Source organism: Schistocerca cancellata, chromosome 2, assembly GCF_023864275.1.
Source record: "Schistocerca cancellata isolate TAMUIC-IGC-003103 chromosome 2, iqSchCanc2.1, whole genome shotgun sequence".
Taxonomy (NCBI): Eukaryota; Metazoa; Arthropoda; class Insecta; order Orthoptera; family Acrididae; genus Schistocerca; species Schistocerca cancellata.
In genome coordinates this window covers 83,517,657-83,544,529 of record NC_064627.1, presented here as the reverse complement: position 1 = coordinate 83,544,529, position 26,873 = coordinate 83,517,657, and the positions used below count along the sequence as shown (strand labels likewise).

The 26,873-nt window shown below is 39.6% G+C and overlaps 1 protein-coding gene across 1 annotated transcript in view; it reads right to left on the bottom strand.

Annotated features, from left to right (window-relative positions):
* Positions 1-26,873, bottom strand: part of LOC126151058 (putative leucine-rich repeat-containing protein DDB_G0290503) — a 105,355-nt gene that overhangs the window by 19,608 nt on the left and 58,874 nt on the right. Inside the window, exon 3 of the mRNA XM_049915917.1 lies at positions 7,141-7,290. Within this exon, the coding sequence (XP_049771874.1) occupies positions 7,141-7,290 (150 nt within the window). The remainder of the gene's footprint in view (positions 1-7,140; positions 7,291-26,873) is intronic.

Sequence of the window (26,873 nt, the reverse complement as noted above, 5' to 3'; positions counted from 1 at the left end):
CCTTTAATTCTGGTGTGCAGACAGATGGTGGTCTGTTCCTGGCAGCATTCTGAACCAATCCTGTATGCACTCATTCAATTCCCATATGATGCTTTTTGCAGGCACAGAACGTCCTGGAAATTTCTCCTGTAACAAATTCTTTGTTTTCAGAAAAGATCCAGTGTGACTGAATGCTTCAGCAATGACAACATGCTCAGGTAATGAATATTGCATTATCGCACACTCACACTAACCAGACTTCACACAAAGAGGTCTTTTTCTCAACTGGTTTTGACAAGTTTCACTGATTGCAGCTGCAGCTGCTTCACACAATGATGAAGTTCTGTGCAGTGTTGGTACATCGGAGGAAATGTTTCGTTCATGTGATACCGTTTGGACAGCATTTCCAATTTTCCATTATTATTGATGCACATGCACACACTGGAATGTTATCATTGTGTATGACAGGCCAGTTTTAAATGTCACACACTGAATATGGGTGCCTTAGAATTTCAAACACTTGGCCATCTGATCCTGCTGGTTCTTAAGTGCAATATTGATTCCTGTAGGCTTTTGTGATCATAATGGTAATGAATGTAATTGGTTTTTCTGAGGTTCAATGATGGACAATTTACTGTGAACCAGTTCAGAACATTTGCAAATAAGTGGTTGGCATTTAGCTCTAGGTCAGTGGGTATTTTATTGTCTATCACAATACTTATGCCATCTACTTTCATACTTATGAAAGAGTAAGCCACCTGATAGTATTTCGCACAGAGCACAACTTAATCACAGCTAACACTTGGTTCAAGAATCATAAAATAAGATTATATACATGGAAGAAGCCTGGAGATACTGACAGGTTTCAGATAGATTATATAATGGTAAGACAGAGATTTAGGAACCAGGTTTTAAATTGTAAGACATTTCCAGGGGCAGATGTGGACTCTGACCACAATCTAAAGGTTATGAACTGTAGATTAAAATTGAAGAAACTGCAAAAAGATGGGAATTTAAGGAGATGGGACCTGGATAAACTGACTAAACCAGAGGTTTTACAGAGTTTCAGGGAGAGCATAAGGGAACAATTGACAGGAATGGGGGAAAGAAATACAGTAGAATAAGAATGGGTAGCTTTGAGAGATGAAGTAGTGAAGGCAGCAGAGGGTCTAGTAGGTAAAAATACTAGGTCTAGTACAAATCCTTGGGTAACAGAAGAAATATTGAATTTAATTGATGAAAGGAGAAAATTTAAAACTGCAGTAAATGAAGCAGGCAAAAAGGAATACAAATGTCTCAAAAATGAGATCGGCAGGAAGTGCAAAAAGGCTTAGCAGGGATGGCTAGAGGACAAATGTAAGGATGTAGAGGCTTATCTCACTAGGGGTAAGATAGATACTGCCTACAGGAAAATTAAAGAGACATTTGGAGAAAAGAGAACCACTTGTATGAATATCAAGAGCTCAGATGGAAACCCAGTTCTAAACAAAGAAGGTAAAGCAGAAAGGTTGAAGGAGTGTATAGAGGGTCTATACCAGGGCAATGTACTTGAGGACAACATTATAGAAATGGAAGAGGATGTAGATGAAGATGAAATGGGAGATACGATACTGCGTGAAGAGTTTGACAGAGCACTGAAAGACCTGAGTCAAAAGAAGGCCCCGGGAGTAGACAACATTCCATTAGAACTACTGACGGCCTTGGGAGAGCCAGTCCTGACAAAACTCTACCATCTGGTGAGCAAGATGTATGAGACAGGCGAAATACCCTCGGACTTCAAGAAAAATATAATAATTCCAATCCCAAAGAAAGCAGGGGCTGACAGATGTAAAAATTACCAAACAATCAGTTTAAAAAGTCACAGCTGCAAAATACTAACACGAATTCTTTACAGACGAATGGAAAAACTAGTAGAAGCCAACCTTGGGGAAGATAAGTTTGGATTCCGTAGAAATGTTGGAACACATGAGGCAATACTGACTACGACTTATCTTAGAAGCTAGATTAAGGAAGAGCAAACCTACGTTTCTAGCATTTGTAGACTTAGAGAAAGCTTTTGACAATGTTGACTGGAATACCCTCTTTCAAATTCTGAAGGTGGCAGGGGTAAAATATAGGGAGCGAAAGGCTATTTACAATTTGTACAGAAACAAGATGGCAGTTATAGGAGTCGAGGAACATGAAAGGGAAGCAGTGGTTGGGAAGGGAGGGAGACAGGGTTGTAGTCTCTCCCCGATGTTATTCAATCTGTATATTGAGCAAGCAGTGAAGGAAACAAAAGAAAAATTTGGAGTAGGTATTAAAATCCATGGAGAAGAAATAAAAACTTTGAGGTTCACCGATGACATTGTAATTCTGTCAGAGACAGCAAAGGACTTGGAAGAGCAGTTGAACAGAATGGACAGTGTCTTGAAAGGAGGATATAAGATGAACATCAACAAAAGCAAAATGAGGATAATGGAATGTAGTCGAATTAGGTCAAGTGATGCTGAGGAAATTAGATTCGGAAATGAGACACTTAAAGTAGTAAAGGAGTTTTGCTATTTGGGGAGCAAAATAACTGATGATGGTCGAAGTAGAGAGGATATAAAATGTAGACTGGCAATGGCAAGGAAAGCGTTTCCGAAGAAGAGAAATTTGTTAACATCGAGTATAGATTTAAGTGTCAGGAAGTCATTTCTGAAAGTATTTGTATGGAGTGTAGCCATGTATGGAAGTGAAACAAGGACAATAAATAGTTTGGACAAGAAGAGAATAGAAGCTTTCGATATGTGGTGCTACAGAAGAATGCTGAAGATTAGATGGGTGGATCACATAACTAATGAGGAAGTATTGAATAGGATTGGGGAGAAGAAGAGTTTGTGGCACAACTTGACCAGAAGAAGGGATCTGTTGGTAGGACATGTTCTGAGGCATCAAGGGATCACCAATTTAGTATTGGAGGGCAGCGTGGAGGGTAAAAATCGTAGAGGGATACCAAGAGATGAATACACTAAGCAGATTCAGAAGGATGTAGGTTGCATTAGGTACTGTGAGATGAAGAAGCTTACACAGGATAGAGTAGCATGGAGAGCTGCATCAAACCAGTCTCAGGACTGAAGACCACAACAACAACAACAAGTAATTAGTTAATTAGAGTTTTTTACAAGTCTAAGTTCACTGCCAAATTTCCATATTTTTGTGGTTGTCTTGTGTAACTTGCACACTGGTCAGCCACAGCTAGACAGACACACATATGGTGCGTGTAGTACCAGTGAGTGTGCTGTCTGTGCATATCTGAGTTTGACCAAGGGCAGACTGTAATGGGCCAGAGGCTCTGTAGAAGCATTTCGGAAACTGCAGGACTTGTCAGGTGTTTGAGGAGTGCTGTGATGAGTGTCTTCAACATGTGGCAAAACCAAGGTGAAACCATGTCCAAACATTGTAGGGTTTGGTGGCCACCATTCATTACAGTTGTTGAACATCATAGGCTGGGCAGACAGTTCTGTGGCAGAACTAACATCAGACGTTAATGCTGGAGAAAGTGCAAGTGTGTCTGAACACACAAAGCCTCTGCAGCCGATGACCCACATGTGCCAATGATAACATCACCACATCAGCAACTACAACTGAAATTGGCATGTGACCAGTGGCACTGGATGTTGGCACAGTGGCAGAGCGTTGCATGTTCTGATGAATACCAACACCTTCTTCATCATGCCAATGGGAGGGCATGAATCCATTGTCTTCCAGGGGCACAGCTCCTTGATACCTGCACTGTGGGACAGAGATAAGCTGGCAGTGGCTCCATAATCCTCTGACAAACATTCGTGTGGGCATCAATGGGTCCAGTGGAGCCTGTGCAAGGCACCATGATGGCCAAAGAGTATCATACACTGGTTGCAGACAAAGTACAGCCCTTCATGAAAATCATGTTTTCTGACATCAGAGGCATTTTGCAACAAGATAATGCACCATGTCACAAGGCCAGGGGTGTGATGGAATGGTTTGAAGAACACAGTGGCAAGTTTCAGTTGATGTGCTGGTTCTCCAAATTACCAGATCTGAACCCAATCGAGCACACCTGGGATGTGACTAAACGTGGCATCAGAGATCATCAAACCCCCCTTTAAATTTACAGGAATTAGGCACCTTGTGTGTGCTGATGTGCAGCCAACTCCCTCCAACAAACTACTAATGTCACATTGTTTCCATGCCATGACATACTACCACTGTTATCCATACCAAAGGTGGACATACCGGCTATTAGGTACATTGTCATAATGTTATGGCTGATCAGTGTATATGTCACAAGACTGCAAGTAGACACAGTCCATTCTGAGATCAAAAATGCATATATTTATTAATGTTTCTTGGCTTCTGGAAAGTGTGTATTCCAGCCATTTTCCCAATTCATTATAATTGGCTCTCATTATAACTGAATCACATTAATAGTTTCATTTGTTCATATTTTCAGGTATTTTTTAATCACAATGAAAATTAAAGGCTTTAATGCCAGTAATTTAGAAGGAAAGGTAACAACTCACTGAATAGTGGAGACACTGAATCATCAACAGGCATATGAACAAGACTGAAAATGGGTTAGCTTTCCAATTAATCCCTTATGAAGCCAGAGTATACACACACACACACACACACACACACACACACACACACACACACACACACAAACACACACACACATACTCACCAGTACAATTACACTGTGCTGGCTGATTAAACATTTCTGTCCAATGGCTGATTATGCATTGCAGTTGATTGTGTATTCAACCAGCACAATGTAAAGGAACAGGTGTGTGGGGTGATTAGGTGCATGGGTGGGTTGGTGTGCATGCAAAATGTATGTTTAGCCATCAAGTATATCTCTGAAGAATGATTTCTCCAAAACATAGCAACATACTTACCCTATTGACTACTCATTGCCTAGGCTATATGGTGAGTTTTTAGAAATTACTCCTTCCATTATTTGTATTTACATAATTACCTGTTTGTAAGAAAGATATCTCTCTCTCTCTCTTTCTTTCTCTCTCTCTCTCTAATTCTTTCTCTCTCTTCTATGGGAGCAGAAGGAGAGGAGGATGTGGGGTAGCTAGTAAACAGTGGTTTCAGTTGACTCAGACTGCAGTCTTGTGTGTGTGTGTGTGTGTGTCTACATCTATTGTTGAAGAAGGCATTAATGACCAAAAGCTTTATTTGTGACAGTTTTTTTGTTGTGCCTATCTGTGACTCAGCATCTCTGCTATATGGTGAGTATCAACTTTCGTTTCATAATATTGTTACATTCCATCCTGGATTTTCCATTGTTTTATAAAAATGAACATAGATTCCCTAGACAGAGATCTTGCACTACTCAGCTCCCATTGTACTTCCAAAAGGTCCACAGCGTTGTTAGTATTGGTGCTCACATTGATGTAATGTTTCTTGCCTTCAGGATGTCATTTTATACAGTTCCACATTTATATTTAGTGAAAAAAAAATACAAAGTTACCAAGCATCAGATCAAATTTATGACTGTATTCAGTTCCTTGCAGAGAGAACTCAACACATTGCTCTCAGCAGAACAAAATCTACAGATGTAAAAGTAATTTCATGAGTACCCCACAGAAGTGTGGCAGAACTTACAATATATAGAAATGATTTAGTGAATAAAGAAAAATCCAGGATGGAATGTAACAATGTTATGAAAAGAAAAGTTGCCACTCACCATATAGCAAAGATGTTGAGTTGCAGATAGGCACCAATAAATAGGCAAATAAAGATCAATTTAAAAGGAGCCTGAAAGACTTACTAGTGGCCAACTCCTTCTACTCCACTGATGAATTTTTTAATAGAAACAAATGATGTATTGTGTATATTCATACTATTAGTATTGTTATTTCAGGTTAAAAAAAAAAAAAAAGTTGACATGTTCCACATCCACAAGGATCTCCTCAGCATGGATCTATGGAACGAAAAACTAATCTAATCTAATCTAATCTATTACACTATGTGGTAAACTAGCTGTTAGCTACCACTACCAACAAAATCTAAATACTTCTGATGTCATATGAATTTTGCTAGTGATTCTTGTTGTGCACCAAGTAAGTCAGTCTGCATAAGGAATGTGCAGTTGGTAAGAAGGTCTGAACTTCATGTCAGCTGTGCTCTTGGTTTTCAGTATCATACGCAACTAAGTGTATTAGACTGAATAATTGAAAATTATTATACAGTGTTTGTCAATAAACGCTCTGTGATGACATACTGGACCATTACTTAAAGTAGATTTGTTACTTGCACATCCAATCACAGCCACATAAACATACCTTGGTAAGTCAGAATGTTTCCAGTGCACTACAATATATCAGTGAGAGTACCACATGAAACAGGAAGGAGGAAGCCCGGTGTGTTGATTCACAAAGGTAGTCTAAGAAAGATTTATCTTTTCCTTGCAGTCTCAGGTGAAAAGGCAAGCTCGGTGTATTTGTACAACTCATAGATCACCCTCTATAGATTTGTGGCTACTCTGAGAAAGATCTAGAGAGATTTAGTGCAACCCTTCTGTCTGAAGAAGGAGCCACAGGCTCTGAAAGCTTGCCAATTACAACCACCCTTTGTGTGTGTGTGTTCTGCCGCCACTTGGTGAGCAGATTTTTTTATCTATCCAATATATATGGATAACATATGTTGCACTTTCCACACTGTGCATATGTTGAGAAAAACCAGCTTGTAGCATTTTGACATTCATGTATGCTGATGGTGTAAACTGAAAATTGTATTTAGGCCTCACTCTAGAAATGAGTGAGAGGTACAAATCTTGACAGATAAATAACATGAATTTCTTTTTGTCACATCTCTCTCATCATTCAATTTGGAATTTCTCATTCATCAAATGGAGTTTCTCCCTCTCATTGGTTAGCATTTTCTACTACAATCACAGTACCAGAGAGCATCGAAGTTTGAATTCATTTTTAGTTCCTTTCTCCTATTTCCCTTCATTGAGTCATTGTTCTCCTGTCTTGTGTCAATTGTGGTGGATTCATTTCTGTTGGTTGTCCATCATATATAGCAAATTAGTGTTACAATCTAATCCAAACGCAAAACTTTTTTATTGCTGTAAGTACCCTAGCTTTATGTAAAAACATTTTACAGTATATTAGTTATTTTTGTGTAGTATATACTCACTTGTTTGCTTTCAAGTTCTTTTCACACTGCAAGTGTTCTGAGAGCAAGTTCTCAAACTTTTTTTCAGCATCCTTAAGCTCTATCTGAAGTCCCTCTTGTCTGCATTCACTCTGTTTCCAATCACTTATCATATTTCTTTCTGATTCATTTCTGAAATAAAAAATATTTTAAACAGCTTTAGTTTGTAAAATGGCCCATAAATCTTATATCTTCATGAAGTAGTGATACCATATTTTAAACTGCTAACAAATGAAAAAAAAAAAGAGTCTGCACACATATTGTGTCAAAACTAACAACTTATGAAATATAAAACTGCCAAAGCACACCGTGGTTATGTTGATATACAAAATAAGAACAATATGTAAAACTACGTAAATTATGATACATATAAATAAATTAAACATGTCAAACAATGGAAAAAATCCAGGCTGGAATAACAATAATATGAAAGGATAGATAACAATAATATTGTCGCATTCCATCCTGGATGTGCCATTGTCTGAAAGGACAGATACCTGCCCATGACATAGAGGAAGTATTGAGCAGCAAATGGGCACAATGAAAAAGACTCCTAGATATCGTTCAGCTATTAGACTGAGTTCTTCATCAGACTTAGGCAACAAAACATACACAGTGATGCCCTGGGAGCTTGCAGCGACAGGATGGTTGACTGTTAAATGCAGCATTGGTGGTTATGCTGGAGGGAGGGAGAGGGGAGGAGGTAAATGGGAGAGGAGAGTTGTAGAGCAGGGGAAAAGACTACACGGGTCTGCTAACAGGATACAAGGCATGTGCAGGGCTCAAGTGGGGGCAGTAAAGGTCATAGAGGCAGGTGGAACAGAGGGACTAGCAAATGGGTTACATAAAAGAAGGATATGTTGCAGAAAGAATTCCCACTTGTGCAATTCAGAAAAGCTGGTTTTGGTGGGAAGATCCTGGATGGCAAATGCTGTGAAGCAGTCACTGAAGTCATTGAACCACGTCATGTTGGGTAGCCAACTCAACAATTGGGTGGTGCAGCTGTCTCTCAGCCACAGTTTGGCAGTACCCATTCATGTGGACAGACAGCTTAATATTTTTCGTGTCCATATAGCACACAGCACAGTGGTTGCAGCTAAGCTGGTAGATCACATGGATGCTTTCAGAGGTGGCCCTGCCTTTGATGGGGTAGGAAATTCCTCTGACATGACTGGTATAGGTGATAGTGGAAGGACATAAGGAACAAATCCTGCATCTAGGTCCATTGCAGATTTTGTGAACTGCACAGGTGGGTACTCTCCCTCAACATATCTTTTGTTCCCATAATCCTCTGGCCCCAATCTTCACTACTCCCTGTCCTTCACCTGCCTACCACATTCCTGCCCCCACTACAGCCCTACAGGTGTCTTCAATCCCACCTGTGCTGTTGCATTTTCCTTTCCCCTTCTCTTCTGCACATATCAAACAATTTTGCATCACCTCGGTCCCAAGAGTCCTGGAACCTGTACAGAAAATTGGAACAGAGATCAATATAAACATCATTTCCGCCCCTTTTATTGCTCATGAAAACCATATGTTCAAGTTGTACCACCATACAGTGAGACCTTCAGAGGTGGTGGTCCATATTGCTGTACACACCGGTACCTCTAATACCCAGTAGCACGTCCTTTTGCATTGACGCATGCCTGTATTTGTCGTGGCATACTATCCACAAGTTCATCACGTTGGTCCAGATTGTCCCACTCTTCAACAGTGATTCAGTGTAAATCCCTCAGACTGGTTGGTGGGTCACATATCATCCATAAACGGCCCTTTTCAATCTATCCCAGGCATGTTTGATAGAGTTCACGCCTGGAGAACATGCTGGCCACTCTAGTCGAGTGATGTCGTTATCGTGAAGGAAGTCATTCACAAGATGTGCATGATAGGGGTGCAAATTGTCATCCATGAGGATGAACACCTCGCCAATATGCTGCCAATATGGTCACACTATCGGTTGGAGAATGGCATTCACGTATCATACAGCCATTATGATGCCTTCTGTGACCACCAGCAGTGTACATCGGTCCCACATAATGCCACCCTAAAACAGCATGGAACCTCCACCTTGCTGCACTCACTGGACAGTGTGTCTAAGACATTCAGCCTGACCAGGTTGCCTCCAGACATGTCTCCAACAATTGTCTGGTTGAAGGCAACTGTGGCACTCATCCGTGAAGAGAACGTGATGCCAATCCTGAGTGGTCCATTCAGCATATTATTGAGACCATGTGTACCGCGCTGCATGGTGTCGTCATTGCAAAGATGAACCTCGCAATGGACACCAGGAGTGAAGTTGCACATCATGCAGTCTATTGTGCACAGTTTGAGTCATAGTATGACGTCCTGTGGCTGCAGGGAAAGCATTATTCAACATGGTGGCATTGCTGTCAGCATTCCTCCGAGCCATAATCTGTAAGTAGCTGTCATCCACTGCAGTAGTAGCCCTTGGACAGGCTGAGTGAGGCATGTCATTGACAGTTCCTGTCTCTCTGTATCTCCTCTATGTCTGAACAATATTGCTTTTGTTCACTCCAAGATGCTTGGACAATTCCGTTGTTGAGAGTCCTTCCTGGCACAAAGTAACAATGTGGATCCAAATGAACTGTAGTATTGACCATCTAGGCATGGTTGAGTTACGGACAACATGAGCTGTGTACTTCCTTCCTGGTGAAATGACTGGAACTAATTGGCAGTCGGACCGCCTCCGTCTAATTGGAGCTGCTCATGCACAGTTGTTTATATCTTTGGGTGGGTTTACTGGCATCTCTGAACAGTCAAAGGGATTGTGTCTTTGATACAATATCCACAGTCAACATCTGCCTTCAGGACTTCTGGGAACCAGAGTGATACAAAACTGTTTTTGATGTGTGTGCTCCTTTCATCATCATTTTGCACCACCCTGCCCCCCTTCTCCAGCATAACCCCCTAACACAGAAGCTAGCACCACACCATCCTGTCCCTTACATGGCCCTGCACGCTCCCAGGGCAGCATTAGCATCTTTCGCCCACCCCTAACCTGCTATCCCTCCCTGCCACATGTCTCCTCTGCACCCACTCTACACACCCCAGAAAAGCTCAGTGCTCACCTCAGATGTGGTTGCAGTCAGGCCTTATCACACGGTGGTTGTGTGTGTGGGAGTTGTGCTTGTATAAGTGTGTGTGAGTTTTGTTGTCTATGTCTGCTGAAGGAGTAGGCGCGACAGCTGAATGATATCTAGCAGTCTTTTTCATAGCACCTGTCTATTACTCAGTACCTCTATGTGGCAAGTAGCTACTTGCACATTCATAAATTAAACATATGATATAAATTTAGCTTCATGTTGTGCATTGTAACTTATATTTATGAGCAAGGCAAAATACCCTTAGACTTCAAGAAGAATGTAATAATCCAAACTACAAAGAAAGCAGTTGCTGATAGGTGTGACAATTACCAAACTACATTTTAATAAGTCACGGTTGTAAAATACTAACTCAAATTCTTCATAGTAGAATGAAAAAACTGATAGAAGCAGACCTTGTAGAAGATCAGTCTGTATTTTGTAGAAATACAGGAACACACAGGGCAACACTGATCCCATGATTTATCTTAGAAGATAGGTTATGGAAAGGCAAATCTATGTTTATAGAATTTGTAGACTTAGTGAAAGCTTTTTACAATGTTGACTGGCATACTCACTTTGAAATTCTGGAGGTAGCAGGGGTAAAATACTGGGAGCAAAGGACTATTTAAAACTTGTATAGAAATCAGACAGCAGTTGTAAGAGTTGAGGGGCATGGAAGTGAAGCAGTGGTTGACAAAGAAGTCAGAAAGGGTTGTAGCCTATCTCTGATGTTATTCAATCTGTAGTTTGAGCAAGCAGTAAAGGAAAAAAAGAAAAATTTGGAGTAGGAATTAAAGTTCAGAGAGAAGAAATAAAAAAAGCCTTGAGGTTTGAAGACAACACTGTGATTCTGTCAGAGATAGAAAAAGACTTGGAAGACAATTCAGTGGAATGGACAGTGTCTTGAAAGGAGGATATAAGATGAACATCGATGAAAGAAAGACAAGGATACTGGAATGCAGTTGAATTAAATCATGTCATGCTGAGGGCATTGGATTAGGAAACAAGACACTTAAAGTAGTTGATAGGTTTTGCTTTTTGGGCTGCAAAATAACCGATGATGGTAAAAATAGAGAGGATATAAAATGTAGACTAGCAATGGCAAGAAAAGCATTTCTGAAGAAGAGAAATTTTTTAACATTGAATATAGACTTAAGTGTTTGAAAGTGTTTACTGAAGGTATTTGTCTGTAGCATAGCTATGTATGGAAGTGAAACACGGACAATAAACAGTTTAGACAAGGAGAGAATAGAAGTTTCTGAACTGCGATGCTACAGAAGACTGCAGTAGATTAGATGGGTAGATTGCATAACTAATGAGGAGGTAATGAATAGAATTGGGAGACAAGAAATATGTGACACAACTTGACTAAAAGAAGGGATCGGTTGATAGGACACATTCTGAGACACCAAGGGATCACCACTTTAGTATTAGTGGGAAATGTGTGTGGGGGAAGGGGGGTGGAAGGGGAGGGGCTAAAAATTGTAGAGGGAGTCTAAGAGATGAATACAGTAAGCAGATTCAGAAGAATGCAGGTCGCAGTATTTATTCAAAGATGAAGGGGCTTGCACAGGATAGAGCAACATGGAGCGCTACATCAAAGGAGTATTTGGACTGAAGACCCCAACAACATATATATCCAAGTATTCATTCAATGCCGGCCGCAGTGGCCAAGCAGTTCTAGGCACTACAGTTTGGAACCGCACAACCGCTACGGTCGCAGGTTCGAATCCTGCCTCGGGCATGGTTGTGTGTGATGTCCTTAGGTTAGTTAGGTTTAAGTAGTTCTAAGTTCTAGGGGACTGATGACCGCAGAAGTTAAGTCCCATAGTTCTCAGAGCCATTTGAACCATTTATTCACTCAATGAGCAAAAACAATTTCTATGTATATGTGACTGTCAGAATGTGTAAAGGACTTTGTGTTCTGAATAAGAATAACAACTGTGTATACAGAGACAGTGCACTTTTTCTATTCTAATACATGACCACAGATAACAATGTTGTTTATTTAGATTTCAGAGGAGAGTTGTATAATACATATGGTTATAAAAGATTCTTTTCTTTTTCAGAACAATTAATTCCATAAAAACATAGAAAACTCTGTGGCTGTTAAATAATGTTGTTCATTTATAGTGTTTCTGTAAACTTCTTTGGGTAAAAGTTGTTTTAACAAAACTAGTTTCTACCTTTTAGCTTCAATGTTAAATATGGTGGGGCTGTCCTAGAGTTTTTTAATGAGTGTCTCTTTGGGTACATTTAGTCTACAATCATAGTGGATTTTTCATAGTGATTCAGTCTAAAAGCATTAATGTGTTTTATATACCTGACTATATTGTTTTGGGATGGTGAGAGAGCTTGTGTTAACTTTGTGAGGGAAGTGGTGACAAAGTTTGTTGCCCTCTTTTGTAATACTGTTCCTATGTGTGGGATGCTTGTGTAGTTTTGTTCTGTATCTCGATTGCCAAAGCAAGTAAAACAGAACTGGGAGCACAGGACTAGCATGATCACGGAAGAAAGAAGTGAAAAGGTGATAAATACAATGAATGGAACGAACTACAGCAATAAAAGCAGTTTCAGTGTCCTACCTACAATAAATGAGTGCTCTGAAGTGGATATAGGCCTAAAGGCAGAAACAACAAGGCAACAAATGTTTACTAGGCCAAAAAGGGTTGGTCGTGTGAAACACAGTGACTGTAGAATTCCTGTGGTAACAAAAAACCATTTTCATGCACTAGATTCAGATATAAATGTGGACTCCACGGAAAACTGTGATGACAACAACATGCCGAATCTATATAGTGACAAGCATATGAGCAGAAACTTCCGCAATAAAAGTGAAGACAAACTCAAAGTGAAAATATTCTCTGATAGCCATGGATGTATAATTGCAAAAATACTACATTACAGTCATTGTATACAAGCAACTAGTATTGTCAAACCTGGAGCACCCATCCAAGAACTCATTAGAAACATAGAAACTGAAAATGATCATCATATTGTCATCATAGCTGGAGCCAATAATGTATATAAAAATGATCTCCACAGTGCAACACGAAACCTTAAGGCAATACTAAAATCAACAGAAGAAAAATCAGTTTTTGTTGTTGGAATTCCACATTGGCATGAACTTTCGGAATGGTCATGTCTGAACGTGGAAATCATAAAAGCAAACAGGCAATACTCAAAGATTTGCAGGGCCTACCAAAATGCATATTTTATAAGTATGGACTCTTTGCAAAGAGACTGTTACACGAACATGGCATGCACCTTAATAACAGAGGCAAGAAGATTCTGTGCCAAAACATCAGCATGATACTGAAAGCATCTGACAACCAAGAAGTAATTTCTGCTCTTCCAGTTCCTTGCTTGACACAAGCAGAGCCTGAAGAAATGGTTACTTCTATAGCAGCAGTAGAGGTGGAAGCAGCAATTGTACCTACACACATAACAAACGCTGCAGCAGCAGTACCTACCACACTTCATCTACAGGATTCAATAGCAGCAGAAGCAAATCTCCACTGTCACCAGTTGCCACAACAATGCCTACAGCAGCAGCAGCAGTAGCAGTACCTATCACACTTCATCAGCAAGATTCAACAGCAGCAGAAGAAGAAGCAACAACCTTATCTCCTCAGTCACCAGATGCCACAATAGTGCCTCCACACACAATAACAGCAGTTCCATCAATTCCTGTAGTAGCCACCTCATCTACAATATCATCACAAGGAAGAAAGAGTAGGCATACGACAGTAGATGTGCTACCACTCCAAGTGAACAATTTTTTAGTAAAAGGCAACAAGAGGCAGAAATCCAAAATATAAGCCTTGTAAAAGGTTTGAAAACCAATCACCATAGTGTTCAGTGTGTAAGCAATAAGAGTGTGGATCTTAAAATATGTTACCTTAACATTCAAGGACCGAAAGATAAAGAACTTATCATAAATGAGTTTGGTCTTGATAACCAGTTTGATATTTTCTGTCTGAATGAACACTGGGCTAATGAGAATGAACTTGCAGTTACCAAATTTGACAATTTTATTATAGTAAATAGCTATTGTAGGAAAGAGCACATTAGAGGTGGTGTGGCAATTTATTCCAACCAGTCACTCAATTGTACAATAACCAAACTAGACCCAAATTCCTTGTGTGATGAACAGCACTTTGAAGTTACGGGTATAATCATTAATAGTCATAAGCTAATAGTAGTATCCATCTACAGATGACCAAAGGGAAGCATTAACATATTTTTAGAAAAATTGGACATGCTACTGAGTGAATTAAGTAATATTAAATGGCTACACTATGATATTGCAATAGGAGGTGATTTGAATGCTGATTTTGATGTTACTAAATGTAAGGGTAGTGTTGTAGATCTGGAAAACTTACTAAGACAATACAATTTACATCATGTCAATAACAGGCCCACAAGAAACAAAGCATGTTTAGATAACATCTTTATAAACTTCAAGACCACTGAAAACATATGTGAAGTTGTAGTGTTCCCATTCTCTGACCATGACTCCGTATCTCTAAATTATGCAAGCAAAATTCCCCTCAATAGGAGCAATGCAAACAGACCTGTCCCAACAGTTGTGATTACCAGAGCTGTAACTGAGGATAAAATTAACACATTTCGTAATTCCCTTGCTGACAGAGACTGATTTGGCCATTGTAGTGTCGATGGACATTACACATCAAGTAATGACCTGCCAGCCAAAATAATATTTGATAGATTTTTTAGTGCATTCTTGACCCTATTTAACCATAGTATTCCCACAAAGAAAATCAAAATAATGGAAAGCAACCACAAACCCAGATCTCAAAACAGACAAAATATATGGTGCACTAAACAGCTGACAGATCTAAGGAAACAAGTTTTGTTACTGTACAACATATACAATAGTATGAAGTCTGACTATGCCAAATCAGCCTTTGTGGAATGCATGAATGAATACAAAAAAGCCATCCTGCAAGCCAGAAAAACCTACAATGCCAACAGCATACATAATTCCACCAATAAATGCAAAACCACTTGGAAAGTAATTAACAGTGCTGCCACAGATACTAAAAAAGACAAAATTAATATCCCACCTCAAACACTCAATGAGTTTTTTATTAATTCAGTGAAATAAATAGGAGATGCAATTATCAAACCAGACATTAGTCCATCAGAGTTACTCTCCCAAAATTGAGTTACACAGTCACTAAATACAAGCATGCTAACCTTCTCCGAAGTATCGCCTAGATTTGTACAAGGGGTCATAAAACAACTGAAATCATCTGATAGCTTAGATATATATGGGATATCATGCAACCTGCTAAAAAAAGTGTGTGACTGCATTCTGTACCCTTTAACCCATTGCATAAACAAGTGCTTACTTGAGGGATATTTTCCTGATGAGTTAAAACTGTCTAGGATTGTCCCAGTATACAAAAAGGGAGATAAAGACTTTCCATCTAGTTACAGGCCTATTTCAATAGTACCCGCATTCGCCAAGGTAATAGAATGCATCATGTACCAACAATTATCATCTCACATTGAGAATCTAGGAATAATTAATGCTACACAATACAGGTTGAGGAAGAATGTGTCGACCATTGATGCAATCAACACGGTAGTCAGTTACATCCTCAAAGTTTTTGAAAACAAAGGCTTTGCTCAGGTCCCATTTTGTGACCTAAGCAAGGCCTTTGACTGTGTTGAGCACACGCCACTACAAGAGAAACTAGAATTCTATGGCATCAAAGGAAAGTCTCAGACTATTAAAAGCTTATCTCAACAACCATAAACAGGTAGTTTGTGTTGGTAAGGAAATGTCAAACATAGAAAATGTTAAAGTAGGTGTGGCTCAGGGATCTGTACTGGGCCCCTTCCTGTTTCTGATAATGATCAATGACATCCCCTCATTTGATCCACCACTGTATTGTATGCAGATGATACAACTTTTCTTCATAGCAGTAACAATCTTAATGATCTTAAAACCTGTGCTGAAAATACACTCACTCACGCAGCATATTGGTTCAGAGCAAATGGTTTCCTGCTAAATGAAAATAAAACTCAGCAGATAATCTTCACTCTAAGAGACAAGCCACTATCTGGTGCCCCTAGTTCTGTTAAATTCCTGGGGGTTTATTTAGGTGAAAAGTTATCCTGGGGCCAACATGTAAACTATATTAGTAGTAAGCTATCTAGAGTAATTTATTTATTAAGACAACTAAGAAATTGTGTACCTGAAACATACATCAGATCATCTTATTTTGCATTTTTCCAAAGTATAATATCCTATGGCATTATCTTGTGGGGTAACTGTAGTCATATACATGACATCCTATTATTGCAGAAGAAAGCCATTAGGATAATTACAAATTCTTCATATAAGGCTCACTGCAAACCCTTATTTACTAAACAAATAATTATGACAGTAATAAACCTCTATACACACAATGTATTAATCTTTACAAAGAAGAACCTACAAGATGTGAAACGTAGAGAAAATGTACATTGTTACAACACAAGAAGCATCAAACACATATAGAAGCCTTACCACAGATTATCAAAATCAATAAATAGCTATGAAGTCACAGGGCACAAACTATTTAATAAGCTACCACTTGTTATACAGGATCTTCCTGAACATACATTCAAAGAAAGACTGCATGAATGGTTTATTGCCCACCCGTTCCATGATATCAATGAATTCTTCAACTGGAAAATGCAGTAATCCAACAGATGACCCACTGTACATTTATTGTAATATAAGCTAAAATATTTCAGTAGTCAATACCTTATCACACTGTATTATAAACTGTATCTCCATCTGACGTTGTTAATTGCTGTAATGGCCTAAAGACAATAAAATCTTTATTATTATTATTATTATTATTGTATCTGTTGCATCTTGCAAAGGCATGCTCATACTAAATTGATATTACATAAATGACTGCAGCAAACAATGGCTACTAAATAAAAACTATTATCAGATTGTCCAACAGAATGCAGTTTGAAGGACAATCTCTTGAATTGCAAAGAGAGAGGGAAGTGACTGGTGAGTATTTTTTATGCCTTCGCTATCACAGGGCTCAGCCACAACAGAAAGTCATTACCGCAAATCTATCACATAAAATTTTCGCACAAGTACCCTCTAGTGATACCTGGACCAGGCTTCACTGTAACTGCCTATGTATGTTGCTGCTATTAGATGCTCAGACCCTTTTATCTTTTCTCACAGTACTGTGCATGGACTAATCTCTATGTACAAATATATTTGCTGTTATACTGGATTATTCTTGTGGATTGTTTTTTGGATTGTGTACTATGTTGTGATACTTGTACTGAACTTGAACTGTAGAATATATCAGCTGATTGATATGGTGCACTATTATTTATGTTGCTAGCTACAACATAAGTGTGATAATAGTAGTTGAATCTCATGTTATGTTGTGTGGACGTGGACACAGAGCAGCATCAGCTGCTATCAGACCTATCCACAGAGGTCATTCTTCAACAATTCTTACAACAGCAGCTGGAAGAACAGAAGTAGCAGGAGGCACTCTTGGCCAAATTGCTTACCAATCAGACTGCAATGCAGCCACAATTGTTCCTGCCATACATTGAAATGACTGAAGAGTGAGATGTGTATGAGAAGCGACTCCAGAAGCATTTAACCCTGTGTACAGTAACAGATCCTGCAACCACTAAATTGCTCTTCTTGGCTTGCATTCTGCCCCAAACATATTGGCTGCTTTGCAAGCTTGTCCCCCTCACTGAATTGGCTCAGTATGATTTTGATGAAATGTGTGCTCTCTTACATGCCAACTTTCATTGTAATTGTCATGTTACATCATCATGAGTGGAATTCTGCTAATGTCATAAACAGCACAGCCAGTCGTATTGCACCTGGATGGCTGGACTACAGGGGCTCAGTATAAGGTGCCATTTCATCACTCCAAACACTAAGGAATCATAAGCAGAGCTGAGGATCTGGTTCATTTCTGCAATGTCTTCCCAATTATTGTCACTCTTGAAGCATTAAATTTCTTTGTTCACTCTAGAAATGTCCAGTTGAATACTGGCAGCATTGAACAGATGACAGGATGTTTATTGATTCACCACCATCTTCTTCTTCTGCAGCGTCCACATTTTGTGAAGACTGAAAACAAATTAATGAAGCACTTTCTAATTGTTCCATTTTTCAACTAATTTCACTCATTCTTAATCCAACTAACAACATTACTTACAGTCACAGACTTAGGTATGTCATGCATGGATGCAGAATGCAAAAGCTTCTTTTGGTTATTTAATTTAAAAGACCAGATCACTCATTCATTAAGATGTTGAACACACAAAGTTTTGTTGGCAGGAAAAAATTTTACTTCCACATTCAATAACTTTTAGCCACAATGACATGGTGCATTTTACATTTCATAATGCTCATTTTTTTAATTTAAGTTGTTGTTGTTGTGGTCTTCAGTCCTGAGACTGGTTGGATGCAGTTCTCCATGCTACTCTATCCTGTGCAAGCTTCTTCAACTCCCAATACCTACTGCAACCTACATCCTTCTGAATCTGCTTGGTGTATTCATCTCTTGGTCTCCCTCTACGATTTTTACCCTCCACGCTGCCCTCCAATACTAAATTGGTGATCTCTTGATGCCTCAGAACATGTCCTACCAACCGATCCCTTCTTCTAGTCAAGTTGTGCCACAAACTTCTCTTCTCCCCAATCCTATTCAACACCTCCTCATTAGTTATGTGACCTACCCATCTAATCTTCAGCATTCTTCTATAGCACCACATTTTGAAAGCTTCTATTCTCTTCTTGTCCAAACTATTTATCGTCCATGTTTAACTTCCATACATGACTACACTCCATACAAATACTTTCAGAAACGACTTCCTAACACTTAAATCAATACTTGATGTTAACAAATTTCTCTTCTTCAGAAACGCTTTCCTTGCCATTGCCAGTCTACATTTTATATCCTCTCTACTTCGACCGTCATCAGTTATTTTGCTCCCCAAATAGCAAAACTCATTTACTACTTTAAGTGTCTCATTTCCTAATCTAATACCCTCAACATCACCCGACTTAATTCGACTACATTCCATTATCCTCGTTTTGCTTTTTTTGATGTTCATCTTATATCCTCCCTTCAAGACACCATCCATTCCGTTCAACTGCTCTTCCAAGTCCTTTGCTGTCTCTGACAGAATTACAATGTCATCGGCGAACCTCAAAGTTTTTATTTCTTCTCCATAGATTTTAATACCTACTCCGAATTTTTCTTTTGTTTCCTTCACCGCTTGCTCAATATACAGATTGAATAACATCAGGGAGATGCTACAACCCTGTCTCCCTCCCTTCCCAACCACTGCTTCCCTTTCATGTCCCTCAACTCTTTATAACTGCCATTTGGTTTCTATACAAATTGTAAATAGCCTTTCGCTCCCTATATTTTACCCCTACCACCTTCAGAATTTGAAAGAGAGTATTCCAGTCAACATTGTCAAAAGCTTTCTCTAAGTCTACAAATGCTAGAAACGTAGGTTTGCCTTTCCTTAATCTAGCTTCTAAGATAAGCTGTAGGGTCAGTATTGCCTCACGTGTTCCAATATTTCTACGGAATCCTAACTGATCTTCCCCAAGGTCGGCTTCTACTAGTTTTTCCATTCGTCTGTAAAGAATTTGCGTTAGTATTTTGCAGCTGTGACTTATTAAACTGATAGTTCAGTAATTTTCACATCTGTCAACACCTGCTTTCTTTGGGATTGGGATTATTATATTCTTCTTGAAGTCTGAGGGTATTTCGCCTGTCTTATACATCTTGCTCACCAGATGGTAGAGTTTTGTCAGGAATGGCTCTCCCAAGGCCGTCAGTAGTTCTAATGGAACGTGTTCTACTCCCGGGGCCTTATTTCGACTCAGGTCTTTCAGTGCTCTGTCGAACTCTTCACGCAGCTAAGTTACTCAGTCAAAAAGAAAAATATCACACATCATCGATGCGTTTTTATTTTCATGTCAAGAAACACCAAGTTAGGAAATATTGTTTTTGAAGCACTGTGGACAATTTGCTGTTTGCATCATTAGTGGTTCTTCTTTTTCACACAGGAGTTATCACAAAGACCAATCATTAATCTTTGTTTCACCATTTTGCCTTTGCACTGATAACCCTTCACAGTTAGTGTTTTGTCTGGAGTAGCTCTAAAAAATAAATGAGTTTCATCCCTGTTGTAAATGTCACTATCACAAGACTCACTTGTACTTACACTAAGTCTCAGCTTATGTTGAATCATTTTGATTAACTTCTGCACTTTCTCCATAGACTGCTTGGAAAACAATATTGTTCAAACAACAGATCAATCCAACAAGTCATTTCTTGCACTGAAATTAGGAATTCTGAGATCAGAAGCAAATTTAACAGCTTCTCTTGTAACATCAATCCACTAATATGCAATACTTTGGTACGTGCTCTATTAAACCATTCTAAAACAACATTATATTAACATCTCTACAAATGGTTGTCGCCACCTTTTATTTGAATTTTTGTTAACTTATCTTTTTTTTCATTCCTTAACACACCTGTCACAGTTTGCAATTGTATTCTATACTTGACTTTTTCCACAGTCAAACTCGCTCACTAACTGACACTGAGATTTTCCTTTTTCACTCTCTCTAACAACATAAACTCGCTGTTCTAGTGAAAAACAACAAGTTTACATTTATTTGAAGTAGCCATGACTTGTCACTACATAGTAAAAATTGGAACAGTTTACTATTATAAGTACCAATGACAATGAAATTTTAGAGACTGTCATGTCACATTGTCAATGAGAAGTCTTACAGTAATACAATGTTGTAACTCCCTGTTCCATGATTGTTTGTGGTCATCTTAAAGGGATGACATTGTCAGTTAAAGAGTGGTCATTGGCTGGTAGAGGGGTGATTATCTTACAGAGGATAAAGATGCATTGGTCTTAAGGAAGTTTATGTCCATTCTTTGAAAATATGGTCATTTAGAGAGGAGGTTGGCTTGAAGGGTTGGTCTTCTTGAAAGGTTTCACTTTACAACAAAAAGCTTTGCAATCAATAACCCCCACCTTGGGGGTGGTCTTGAAATTGGCTCAATTGTTTTAAGTCTCCCAGTCAGCTAACCACCATATAGACAGATGTGGTGGCCACATTTCTGATTCAGGTAATACATATAGCATAGTGTACAATGAGAAAGTAGCTATGCCCAAATGTAAACACTGCTGAGCTATTGCTTCACCTCACAAAGGAGGGTCAAAGTCTCAGCCACTCAGTGGGAACACACACCTGTCACGTCCAGACTGTCTTCACAAGCATTCCTCCGGCAACAGCTCCAATATATGGTCACAATGTGTTGCTTGTAATATTTCACTTCTGTGTGTCAAGTGTTCTCATTCTGGCACTCAGCAGGACCAAATGGATATTGTAGTAACCAAATCCAACCACAGGAACGCCTTGGGCTGCGGATCAGAGCCACCAGGTGGGGAAGTCGCCGGCGGTGGAGCACGCACCACCAGATAAACACAAGGACGAGTCGGACGACAAACCACCGACAACCAGACAACAACCGACAACGACCGACTATGACCGACATGACAAGGAAGAGATAAACATCGGAGGCTTGTAGAAATCACAACACCAAACACCAACAGTAAATCCACTCAGAACCAGAGCCAGGCAAATGTCAACAACGAGCAACGACCAGAACGCAGTACCGCCAAGATAGAGACACAATCCAGAGCGAGTACCAGACTGACTGGACTAGGGCAGAGCGGGTCCCTATATACGAAACCGGAGGGAGCGGCTATTGGCCGCGGTCTGCAAGTGGTGTAGCGGTGGCGCCCTCGCTGCGTGAGAGCCGCTGTGCAGAAGAGCCGCCGCGGATGCGGAGCCCTCTATGGGCTGGCCACGTCCATTTGTTCTGGCGCGTGTTCGACTTCCGCGGCAGGAGGTACTAGAGATATTAATGCAGTTACCTTGAACTCTCAAAATGCAATGGTGACACCAAAGAAATTGTTCATTATGCTTACAATGTGCAACATAAATGTACAACAACAGTAATACACCAAAGATCAGCTCTCTTGTTGAACATACCTCCAACTTGGTGCACCATCACATCAATCCAACTGCTCACCACCTAGTGACGAACAGCAAGCAGCAGGTTCTGATTAAAAGTCAATTTACTATTGAAGCAGCATCTAAAAACATCATACAGCATCTCATCTTCTTCTTGGTATACAGTGCAAGCATGGCAAACCTTTCTTGTGATGCACAGTGCAAATGTGGAAAACCTTTTCAGCTTGGATGCATTTTTCACTTTTGAATTTGGCACTGACATCCTCTCCAACCACAAATCTTTTAAGGAGCTAAAAGACATTTGTAAGGAGTGCCCAGACAATGTTTCCATAGGCTTCAGCAAAGCAAAGAACATCACAGTGCACATCACATTAAAGAAATCAGCATGCCCCACTTCTTTCATAATTGGCTTATACCTTTAGCACTGTGTGTATCAGTAAAAGATGAGTTGGACAGACACAAAACTTCCTGTCACTGAACTCATTTTTGTTAGCAAGCAGGAAATACTACTGGTAATTGTTGAGAAACGTTCAGGAAAACTTTGGTTATGTGGTGATTTTGCTGTCAGAGTAAACTCACAGTTTTAAATCAACATTTATCCCATTCCAAAGCCGGAAAAAGCTTTACCACACTCTCGGATGGGCAGTATTCCTTAAAACTGACCTGGCCAAAGCTTACTTGCAGCTGCCCCTTCATGAAGAATCACAAAAGGTATTGCTTGTCAGTACATGGCCTTTATAAGTTTAAACATTTACTTTTGGGAATTGCAGTGTCCCAGTCCTTTTCAGGTGGTTCTTTGAACAACTGCTTACACATTTTCCAGTATGTATTAATTATTTAGATGATATTGTTGTCACTACGGTCAGAACAGAGGAACATTTTCAATACCACTGGAAACTCTTCAGCACTCTACAGGCCACCAGCCTTGAATGTAATTTAAACAAATTCAAGTTCTTACAGCCATCACTGGAATATCTCAGCCATGTCATCTTTCAAGATGAACTTCAGCCTGCGAAGGATGTAGATGTGATCACAGGATCCCAGTGGTCATCTGGTAGCAGAGGGCCACCATATGTGTATCCTGGACACAGGTGACAGGGCAGTGGAGTGTTATCATAACCAATTCTGCACACATCAAGGTGACCAGCCACCTCCATCCCCAGTCGTGCTCCAGGACACTCGTCACAGCAACACTGTGCAATATTCCTTTTTTACCCCATCTCCTTACTTTCCCATTCCAGCTCTGGAGCTTTTCCTTCTTCTTCTTCTTCTTCTTCTTCTTCTTCCTCCTCCTCCTCCTCCTCCTCCTCCTCCTGCTCCTCCCCGACAACCCAGCACACCACCCCAGCTGTGCAACCATCATTTTCCTTTTCTAGGTGACCCATTTAGGATGTGACATCAGAGGAATCACAGCAGGAAGTGCTAGACCTTCCCAAGCAGCACTTCCAACTGGGGTTCCCTCACCTTTTGAGCTGGACACGGAAATGGAGTACTCTCTGGAGTGTCTGGCATCACCTCTACATTGCCACAACCCAGACACCACCACCATGTGAGTTTCTTCCAGCTGCATGCCCCAGTGCAGGTCAACTGGGAACCAGTTAAGTCCATCCTACACTTTCATAGATGTCACTCTTGTTCATAATGTCCCTTGGCATCCTGCCAGGTGTGGGGCCACCCATGCAATGTTGCTCATACCCCCATATGGGGGAAGGACTGTGGTACAGTAACCCATGGAACTACCAGCAGCTCAGTGGGTATTCAAAGGAATTGACACCACTGCCACTGACCAGATGATGTTACAACTCAACCATTTTTCCACATTTGCCACATTTGGGCTCAGCTGCCAGAGAGAGAGAGACCCTTTTAGTCTTTGCTCAAAGATCTGGACACAGACTGTTCCAAACAAACACAACTATTTGCTTTCATACTGGATTATTCCTGTGGCATATTCTTTTGGACTGTGTACTATGTTGCGATACTTGTACTGCACTTGAACTGTAAAATGTATCAGTTGAATGAAGTGATGTACTATTAGTTATGTTGTGTGTTACAACAGAATTACTACATCCTTCTCGAAGCCTGAGGGTATGAGATACATATCTTGTACACAAGGTGCTGTATCAGTTGAATGAAGTGATGTACTGTTAGTTATGTTGTGTGTTACAACAGAATTACTACATTCTTTTTGAAGTCTGATGGTATGAGATACATATCTTGTACAAAAGGTGGAATAGCTTCGTCATGGCTGGCTTTCACAATAAACTCCAAGATTCTGAGGGAGCCTTGTTCTGAATTAGGTCTTTCAATGCCTTGTCAAATTCTTCTTGCAATATAAAACCTCACATCTCATTTTCATTTACTTTCTCTTCTCTTTCTACAATATTGCTTTTAAGCTCTTTTCCCCTGTGTAGCCCTTTTATATTCCTTCCACCTATCAGCTTTTCATTTTTCCTTTAGTACTGGATTGCCACCTGAGCTGTTGTTAGCCACACAACATTTCTTCAAGGCAGCATCTATCTACCCCTAACTATGCATGCTTGTACGGCCTTGCATTTGGGAATGAGCCACTATTGTTTAGAAAATTTGTTCTCTCTGTCAAGTTAGATTTTAGATGGTATATCCTTTTGTCTGCTTCATTTGTTACACTTTTATATTTTCTCCTTTCCTAATTTAAATTCAGTATCACCCTTGTTGGTTAGGGATTTCTAATAGTCCTTGTCTTTTTTCCTATTTGCTCATCTAATTGGTATTTAATCATTCGAAGCTATCCATTCACCTTCTATTGTATTCCTCTCCAGTATTTCAGTCAATCATTGCCTAATGCCTCCTTTGAAACTCTCAAAAACATCTGGTTCTTTCAGTTAATCCAAGACCCTTCTCCTTAATTTCCTGCTGAGTGCCATCAAGGCCAGGAGCAACAGAATCTTCCTCCACCAGTATTCTGACTATCTCTCATGCACTGAAGAGAAATATTTTTCCCACCATCCTTCCCACACCATCCACGGTGGTATCCCACAGCATACCTGACCTATGCAATATCCTTGTCTGTCCCTATACCACTGATGCTCCCAACCCTTGTCCTGTGGCTCATATCCCTGCAACTTAGAAACAAGACCTGTTCTATACATCCTAGCGGGTGGATCTTGGGCCACACATGGTCAAATACCTGTTGTCATAGGAAGGAAAAGTAGGTCTTTTTAGGATAAATCCCAACAACAGGTTCCCCTGGCTAAAGAGTATCTCGAGCACTTTAAAAAGTACTGAAACAGTCACTCACAAGACAGATTTTAACACTTCAAATATCAGACATACCAGATGTCACAAAGAAAAACAAACCATTGGAAAGAGTAACATGGGGCATTTCACAGACTTAACAATCCTCCATCAAAATATGCAATCATAAAAAAATAAAATACAACTACTAGGAGCTGAGCTCCAATCTTTGAACTGCACAGTAATTTGTATTACTGAGCACTGGTATAGAGACACATAAATCCAACATGTAGTATTATCATTGTATGGAAGGGCAAACTCTTACTGCAGAACTACTTCAAGCATTTATATCAGATAAAGAACACAGTTCAAATCAAGACATGACCTCAGTATAGTAAGTGAAGACAAACACTTTGAAATATCAGCTGCTGAATTAACAGGGCTTGATATCGCCAAGAAATTAATCCCAGTGGTAGTGTGGACACATTTTTCAATAAATTAACAGAAGTTCTAGATAAAGTCTCAGGTACAAATGTCAACATAATTCTGTGTGGGGACATTAACATCGACACTAATATAATAAATGAATCCAGCAGAACCTCCATAAACATCATTCAAAGTTTTGGCATCTCCCTATTGGTCAATAGTGCAAGTAGGGTTACTATAATGAATGCATCAGTAATTGACCATGTGGCCAAAAATATGGACAGGGAAAAATGTGATGTAGCTGTAAAAGATCTCGAACTAGCAGACCATCTCTGTCAAATAACAACAGTAAAATTAGGCATTGAATCATTCTCTAAACTACAAGCCTACAAACATCCAGCAGAAATCAAAATAAAAGATTTTTCAAAAGAACTAGAAAAACAAAGCTGGGATGAAGTGTATAAGTAAACCAATGTGAATATGAAATTCTCTAAATGCTCCACATTGTTTAAATTGAACTTTGAAAAGGCATTTCCAAAAGTATGCATGTCTGTATCAACATCTCTCAAAAACAGATGGATACAGCAGGTATTGAGAAGTCCTCCCAAACACGTTAACACCTCAGTTCCATGAAAAAGATTTGCAATGATCCAGAATTCTTAAATTTCTATCGGAGATACAAAAAGATCTATAGGAAAGTGCTGGTTGCTGCAAAAAAGCCATTTAATGACAAAATAATATATAGTGCAGAGAATAAAAGCAAAGCTGTCTGGGATGTTACAAAAAAGGAAACGGGGAGAGGCAAACAATCGCAGAATAACATACTGCTAAGGGAGGGGGATAAGGTAATAAATGATCCACAACACTTA